This window comes from Nestor notabilis, unplaced genomic scaffold (assembly GCF_000696875.1).
Source record: "Nestor notabilis isolate BGI_N333 unplaced genomic scaffold, ASM69687v1 scaffold5920, whole genome shotgun sequence".
Classification (NCBI taxonomy): Eukaryota; Metazoa; Chordata; class Aves; order Psittaciformes; family Psittacidae; genus Nestor; species Nestor notabilis.
In genome coordinates this window covers 1-8443 of record NW_009912333.1, presented here as the reverse complement: position 1 = coordinate 8443, position 8443 = coordinate 1, and the positions used below count along the sequence as shown (strand labels likewise).

The window sequence follows — 8443 nt, the reverse complement described above, 5'->3', positions numbered from 1 at the left end:
TCGTCATGAGGGATCAGGTACGGGAATTCTGAGTCTACGTGCTCGGCCGAGGCGCGACGCCTGCAGGTGTCACTGATGCAGGGGCAACAAGTAGTTTGCCGTTGCATTTCATTAGGCTGAACTTCCTGTCTGCGCCCGAGTGGGTGCTGCTGTCTCCTAGTGTGAATTGTGCGGTTCCTCAGCTCACTCTGTCCAGGGCAGGAGGTCCTGGTGCTGTCTGTAGTGCTGCTGCTGTACAGCCCTGCTTGTTCTGTTTAACTCACACAAACGGTAGAACAGAACGATACCAAACTTCAGCAGATGCTCTTTATTGAGATACCAGATGGAAAGTGATACTTAGAACTGTTCTAACAGGCCAGTGACAGGATTTTGTTCTGCTGCACAAGGCAATGCCAAGAGTTGCAGGCTGCCACGACCACACTCCTGCTGGTCCGTGGTAGAAAGGAATGGCGTGGTACATGTTGCTTTGAATTCCCTGGTCTCTGTGTGTGTAGCTTGTATAGAACCTGGGCAAAGTTATGTGCGAACTGTTTTGAAGACAATTTATTTGAAGCTTTTCTTTATTTTGGTCAGCTCTTCTTAACTGGCTTGCCTGTGGGAAGGTTTCTTGTTTCTGAGCTTGGACCAAGAAATGCAGATTAAAGTTTTCTTACAAAAGTTTTAATTGGTAACAAAGCTGTTTAAATAAAAAAAAAAAAAAAAAAACCCAAACAAGCAGACAAACCCTCGATTTATCTCCATGTAACTTTCTATGGGATTTTGGTTTCCTTGTATATAAAACTGTGAAAAAAGTTTGTTCAATTTTATCAACTCACTGTAAATGGTTTTGGACATTACATGGGCCTGCAGCCAACAGACCGAAAAATCAGAGGTTTAGATTGTTGTTTTTAAAGGCATCAGTTTTAGATCTTACAGCTCTGGTGCTTGGGAAGGTGACAAAGTCACCTTACTCTGATTTTGAACTGAATGTAAGTGTACTGTGTTACTTTAACAGCTGTTCCGAAGATCATAAATTAATGAAAACTAGACAATAGTATTGCTTTCTGTAAGCAATAATATAAGAATAATTTTTATTAAAAAGACGATGGGAGAATTATATTTTTAAAAGTCAGTTTTGGAGACTGGTTTGGAGGGAGTGGGTTTTCCTCATAATGGAAAAAATAGATTTTTAAGTTGATACGTTTTGGAGAAATACCTGAATAATGCATGTTGTGTTTCATGTTAGTGCTCCCTGCCCTCCAAGTAAGGCAGAAGAGTTTAAATTTTTTATTTTTTCCCTCAATTATGTACCTTTTTTTGGTTTGTCACTGAAGACCAGAACCATCTCAGGCATGGAAATTGTGGAAAGGAGAGTAGAATGGAAAATGATGATTGAAATCAAATCCTTTATTGAGTGAGAGGAGTGAAAGGAGTTTTCCTGCAGCTTCATACTAGCCTGAAAAACAGTTTGTAATTTACAGTGTGTCTTGTGCTCTGTCTGTGCTCTCTGGCAGCATCATTCCCATTTCACGTATCTCCTTTTCTTGAGCTGTTCAAGGCCGGGCTGGACAGAGCCTTGGGCGACATAGTTTAGTGTGTGGTGTCCCTGCTCATGGCAGGGGGGTGGGAACTAGATGATCTTAAGGTCCTTTCCAACCCAAACCATTCTATGATTCTATGATGTCTGCTGCTGCTTTACTTTTTTTTTTCTATCTTCTTGTTAACTTAGTATTTTTGCCTTTTCTCACAAGCTAGTTTCAAAAATGTGCTAGTGCTATTTATTATTTCTTCCTATTCTTTTTCCTTCAAAAGGTCTGCGCTGTCTGCCGCTTCTCACTCACTCCTCATTGTCTGCTCATTAGCAAAGTTGTCTGTGGCAAAGGGAAATGAGGGGCAGTCTTCCAAAAGACAAGGTTGCTCTTAGTTGCCAGCAGCCCTTAGTGAGAATGTGAAGTGGTTCTCTGGCAGATCAGTACGAGCAACCAAGGAGACAACACAGCTTGATATAGCTAGTGTGGGTCTGTGTTCTACTGACAGCGCAACACCAGGTGATTACTACTGCAGTGGGAGTTGAAGGCCTGACAGGAAGGCCTGTAACAGGAACTGGGGGGGGAACTTCAGGCAGAAGGTTCTGTTCCCTAAGGCAGATGGTCCATGAAAGGAGCTGCCAGAGGAACAGGCAATTCTATTCAGGATAATTGTGGTCAAAGGGGTTCTGGATAAAGAACCTGCTGTTAGCCAGGAGCTGCTGGACTTCGAGCATCCCTCTGAGAAACAGCTAAGACCCTACTGGAAAGATGATGGCTGACAGTAGATGCCAGGGTGAACTTCAAGGTGGAAGGGTCAAACAGCCAGACACATGAACAGTGGGAATTGTTGTGTCCCCCAGAGGCATGTGTATGAGGTGCCTGGGGGAGGTTCAAAGAGGGCACGTCTAGCTGGTAGTGTTAACAAGCTCCTTTAAGCTTGCCCTGTTAACGAGAATTTGAACTGCGTGCTCAGTTGTATCATCTGCTCCAAGTCCTTTGTCTGGCTTATCCTGGCAATGGTCAACACTGCATTTCAGATGAAATACAGAACTGGAGGGACATTGCAGATTAATATTGTTAAAATGCCATGCTATTTAATCTTTACTAGGCAAAACAGGAGAACGTTATCTGCTGGCGGCAGCCTTGTCTTACGTAGAGGTGTATGTTTTGGTGAAGATTATAATGAGGTATAATAACAATACACTGATGCAGGGTAATGAAGCAACTTCAAGTGTTCATGTACACATATGCAGAACTACCAGGTGCTATAATTTTCACGGTATTACTAATAGCAGTCTTCCAATACAGTTATGATGAGCTTTTCCTTATCCTCTCTTCAATACCTTCTCCCTACCACAGCTTGTGCAGTGTTGTTTGCTCTATTCTGATAGTGCAGAGAGATGGAAAGCAAGTAGAGGAAGCAAAATTTTGTAAAAGGGAGAGGAGAGGTTTCATGGCTTAAGCACTGTCAGGGAGAACTGGCTTCTTGTTAATCTCCTTTGTTTCCTTTGTGATACTAGATGTATTACTTCAGCTATACCTGTCACGGGAAATTGCTTATTGTGTGTCCCTTGTTTGCTGGGTATTTGCTCTAGTGGACTTTTTGTTAGAAGAATTCCAAGTGTTTACAAGTTAGTCAGGGGAAACTAATGCCAAATACCTTGGTAACTGGTGTCCTTATCTGTAATCATGGTTAACATCTTGTCATTTGGTAGTGCTCAGGTAAAGCAAATCAGCCTATCTTCTATATTGAATAGGTCTGAACTTCCTAAGCAGTGTAACAGACGCGGTGTTGTGGTGTGTACAGAGAAGTCGGGATGCTACAACCTCCTCTACACTTTTTTTTTTTTTTTTTTTTTTAATATCCCCTCTCCTTCCAGGCTTCTCTGTGGACAAAGTTACCACTTTTCTCCATTGTAGGTACACTCACTAATGTTTTGTTCTTGATCTTTAATAATGGTCTCTGCCAGCAGGTAGGGAGGGAATAGGGCTGTCTGTCTCTTGCACAAGGAAATTGCATTAAGGCTGTACCGGACAAAGAAGAGTTGGGGGAAGGGTGTGGAGAGAAATATAGATGGAAAGTCACTGATATTTAACCAGCTTTTTCCCCCCTCCTCCCTTACTTTAAATTGCAGATATCCTTGGCTTGCAGAAGACATCTCAAAATGTTGTGTCGAGCTGCTCTGAGCCCCCTTGTCCGTTCCCCTGGATGGTGCTTTGTGTTATCGCCACGTGCCATCGCAGCCATTTCACGTTTATGTATGTATGAGAGAAAGCACACGTTTCTGATAATGCTGGTCAGCATGTGTCTGGGCACACCTGTGCTCTTTCCTGTGTTAAGGATAATCACCTCATTAACATCATTCAAAGGATAGATAAGTGCGGGGTAGAGCAAGGTTAGCAGTTAGGACTTCAGTGGAGAGCAAGGAAAATCTCTGCTTGTTCTAGAATCGTTTTCTTTTTCAGGAAAAAAAAAAGGTTTCTTGGTTTCTCTTCAGACAGTGGTTACCCCTCAAAAGCTGCCCTCTAAACCCCAAAGCTCTAGGCAAGAGAACTGGAAATAAATTGTTTGTACTGCTTTCTGGTCATATTGTTTGGGGATAGGCAAATACTGTATAGTAATGTATAATGCTGGAAAGAATAGGTAAATTGGTTTCCTTCACCTGTTCTTTCATATGTGTTGTAGGCCTTATTTACATTCTCAAGTATTCCCTCATGAAAATGAGGGGTAAGTGAAACTCATCTCCAGACGATTCCGTTTTCTACTTTTATATGTGTGCCATGTTAGTGCAGCCCTCAGTTACAGTTAATTATTTAAGCTGCTTCTGCATTTAGAACAAAATATTTAAAGCATTAAATTACTGACTTTTCTGTTGCACGGTGTTCATTCCTGTCTTTCTCCAGCAAAAATAACACTCAGAATAATCACTTTCAATTATTAATTAATCTATTTGTATTATAGAGCATCAAAATTAGAGAAATTGAACAGATTAAATAAAAGCACGTAATCTGACCATGTTTATTGATTTGTAAAGAAGCCTCTGCATCTCCAGGTGAGCTGTTGTTTAGGATTGACTAGGATAGAATAGTTCGGTTGGAAGGGACCTGCAGTGATCATCTAGTCCAACTGCCTGACCTTGTTGGCTGTGCCTGATGATTGCATTGGTCTTTAAATGCCTTTCAGTGGTATCCAGTATGATCTTCTCTGTAATTTTTTCATGAATGTCTGACATCTTTTGACTAAGTTGCACTTTTGGTCCCAGAGTGTGGTGTCAGAAGCCTTTTTTTCTGTAATTGTATCAGAAGTGTTCTTCTTGTTTTGTTTTTGGGGTTTGTTTTTGGGTTTTGTTTGGTTTGTTGTTGGTTTTTTTTTTTTTCTACACTGATATTTTTGAGGCTGTCCAAAAGTTGGCCTGGTTTAATGCAGTTTCTGAATAGCAATACAAGAAGAACTAGATGGGGGAATAACAAAATGTGGTTTTAATCTTTTTCAAGTCGTATGGCTTATCCATATTATGTTAATTATCCATCTGACACACTTGGACTGCAGGTATTCGTATATTATGTGCATGACTCCTCCTTCAGACACAAATCACTGTGGCTCTGCAGAGCTTCATATGAGGTATGTTGGAAGTGCTTTCCATCTGCCTTCATTCCTTCAGCTTAACTTTGGGACTCTGTGTGTTTGGATCCACCTCTTTGTCAATTGGAAAGGATCCAGACTGTTCCTTGTGATTGTACCTTGATAGTATTGTGGTTTGAACCCAGCCAGCAACTAAGTACCATACAGCCAGTGGGATGGGGAAGAGAATCGAAAAAAGTTAAAACTTGTGGCTTGAGATAAGAACAGTTTAGTAATGGAAATAAATTAAAATATAATAATAATAGGAAAAAGAAAAAGGGGAGTAAAACTCGAGAACACAAGTGATGCACAGTACAATTGTTCACCACCCACTGACTGATGCCCAGGCAGTGATCATCCCCTTGCAGCTAACCCCCCCACTGTTTCTAAACTGGGCATGACATTCTATGGTATGGAATACCCCTTTGGCTAGTTTGGGTCCTGTCTCTGCTCCCTCCTGGCTTCTTGTGCAGCTTCTCTTTGGCAGAGCATGTGCGACTGAAAAGTCCTTCATTTAGAGTAAGCACTACTGAGCAACAACTCAACCATTGGTGTGCTTGCAACATTATTCTCATACTAAATCCAGAACACAGCACTGTACCAGCTACTAAGAAAAAATAAACTATCCCAGCCAAAACCAGGACAAATAGTCACTATTCTCTTTAATCTGCTGTCCTTCGCAGGATTTTTGTGGAGAAATGTATCCTAGCTCATTGACTTAGGTGAAGTGCCAGGCTTATGAATCTTACCTGAGTAACACTGACTGTCTCTTCACTCTCCAATGCCTGTTTATCCTGTAGGAAGGTGACTTCCAGTTCATATGTCCATCATTCCCCTTCTGCTGTCTCCAGTTAAGCAACATGCAAAAACACCTGACTTAGAGATGTTGTAAAAGCTGTCTTTCTTTTCTTTCCTAACAGTCAAGCTTTCTGCGCTGCTGTAGTCAGGAAAACTCTCTAGCTGTATCTAAGACAACAAGGCAAAGGAGATTGTTTTTAAAACTAGTACTTTAACTTCCAATGTGAGCTGTGTGGTCTCTTTTACAGCATCCTTCAGTTTGGTCTTCTAGTTTTGCAGAGTCAAAGCTCTGTGACACATGGGGTATTGCCTTATATACCTTAAGGATGTTAGTGCTGCTCAGATATTACTCTTTATTTTGGTGACTTAAAAGCTAGCTTTTCCTTCCCAGTCACTGAGATGTGCATATTGTGAGCTGCAGCCTTGGAAAGGGAGGAAATGTTACACGACTTCAAGGCCTTAAAGTCTGAATTGAAACAAAACTGCATTTTTCATTTTCCTTTTTTAGCCACAGATCTCCCTCGCCATAACCAAAGATTAAGGAATGAATCCATCCGTTGTTGGAGCAACATCCCATTTATCACTGTGCCACTCAGCCGTGCGCATGGAAAATCGTTTGCGCACCGTAGCGAGCTGAAGCATGCAAAGCGGATTGTGGTGAAGCTGGGTAGTGCTGTTGTGACTCGAGGGGATGAGTGTGGCTTGGCACTTGGGAGGCTGGCATCTATTGTAGAGCAGGTAATTCTGGGACTGAAGTGAAATGTTTGTTTTAACTTCAGATGCTTGGTGATTGTTGGATGGCACAGAAGACTGTAGGAAAAACTCTTAGAACAGTGATGGCCCATTAAAGCAATGTTCTGGCCTTTCCCTTTTTCATCCCTTGTGCTGTGGTAGCGCATAAACCATGTAACTCAGTAAATAAGTGTTTGAAGGTGTGGTGGGTTGACCCCAACCAGTTGCTAAGCATCCGGATCCTTATTCACTCCCCATCAGTGAAGGAAAGGGGAAAAGAAAAAAGTGATACTAAGGCAATCGCTCACTAGTTTCCACAAGCAGACAGATGCTCAGCTAGTCCGCAAGTGACGGCCACCTTGCAAGACGGCCCTCTGCCCTTTCCTATTCTGCTATGCCAGTTCTGTTACCGAGTATGACATTATATGCTATGGGATGTCCCTTGGGCCAGTTCGTGTCAGCTGACCCAAATGTGTCCTTTCTGAACTTCTTGCCCAGCCCCTAGCCTAGCTACTGTGATGTGGGAAAAAGAAAGCCTCGATGCTATGAAAGTACTTCTCAGCATGGGAAAAAGAGAAGTCTTTAATGCTGTGCAAACACTACTTAGCAACAGGCAAAACATTGGAGTGTTATTAACACTGTTTTAGTCCTGAAATCCGAAACACAGCACGATATGGGCACCTCTGAAGAAAGTTACCTCTGTCTTGGCCAGACTCAGTATAGAGGGAGAGATTTACACAGTGAGATTTTTATGCAGTAGGTAAGACATGACTGGGACATTAGTCTGATCTAGTAGGAAGGTTGCACTGAAGTTTGTGATGTCTGTAGAAAGAGTAGACCCTTCTTGATAACATGAACATTTGCAGATTTTGTCCAGGAGAAAGCCTGAAACCTCATTGCTTGTAGGAAAAACTGTGGATCAACTCATGGATTGAGTCTCTAAAATGAAATCGTGACTTTGGGGGGTGGATTGGACATGTCTTCTCTGGGAAGTAAAGTTAACATAATACCTTAAATTAGTGTAATAGATATTGTGAAAATGTAAACATAACTTTGACATAAAAACTGGTATTGTGAAAAGAAAGTTTAGCAGAAGCTATAGAGCGCATGCAGTCCTTTGCATAGCTCCTAAGTGGTTGGGAAGGTGTGCAGGAGTATCTTAGAGCATGGTTGCCTTGTTTGCACATGAATAAAGCAAAACACTTGTGTTAGCAAGAATTGGAGAGCCTAAGGGTTTTCTGTAAATAGCCAGAGCTGTCATGCTGGCAGTGCTCATACTCCTATTTCTTGTGTACTGTGCTTACAGGTGTCTGTGCTGCAAAATCAGGGCCGGGAGATGATGATTGTCACCAGTGGTGCTGTAGCCTTTGGGAAGCAGCGGTTGCGTCATGAGATCTTGCTTTCTCAGAGTGTGAGGCAAGCGCTTCATTCAGGCCAGAGTCAGCTGAAAGACATGGTGAGTGGCTAGTGACATTCCTGTTTTCCACTGTATGTTGGGGAGTACCTGCTCAAGGCACTGCCTGACAGCTTTTCTTCATCTTTGTAGGCTATTCCAGTCTTGGAGGCACGAGCTTGTGCAGCAGCTGGCCAGAGTGGACTGATGGCTCTGTATGAGGCCATGTTTACCCAGTACAGTATCTGTGCAGCTCAGGTAAGGGATTACTGCTTTTCTAGACTAACTTGCTACTTCAGTCAGTGGTAGAATTGTGGTTGGATTTTTTCCATGTTTTACATGCCACTACACTTAGAATTATAGAATCACAGACTGGTTTGGATTGGAAAG

At 42.2% G+C, this 8443-nt stretch overlaps 1 protein-coding gene across 1 annotated transcript; it reads left to right on the top strand.

Annotated features, from left to right (window-relative positions):
* Positions 1–5: 5 nt before the first annotated feature.
* Positions 6–8311, top strand: LOC104409171 (delta-1-pyrroline-5-carboxylate synthase-like; the record flags this gene model as incomplete). The annotated part of the gene is made up of 5 exons (XM_010018971.1): positions 6–17; positions 3644–3767; positions 6443–6666; positions 7967–8116; positions 8207–8311. Coding segments are annotated over exons 1-5 (615 nt in total), but the record flags the coding sequence as incomplete, so codon positions are not given.
* Positions 8312–8443: the final 132 nt, after the last annotated feature.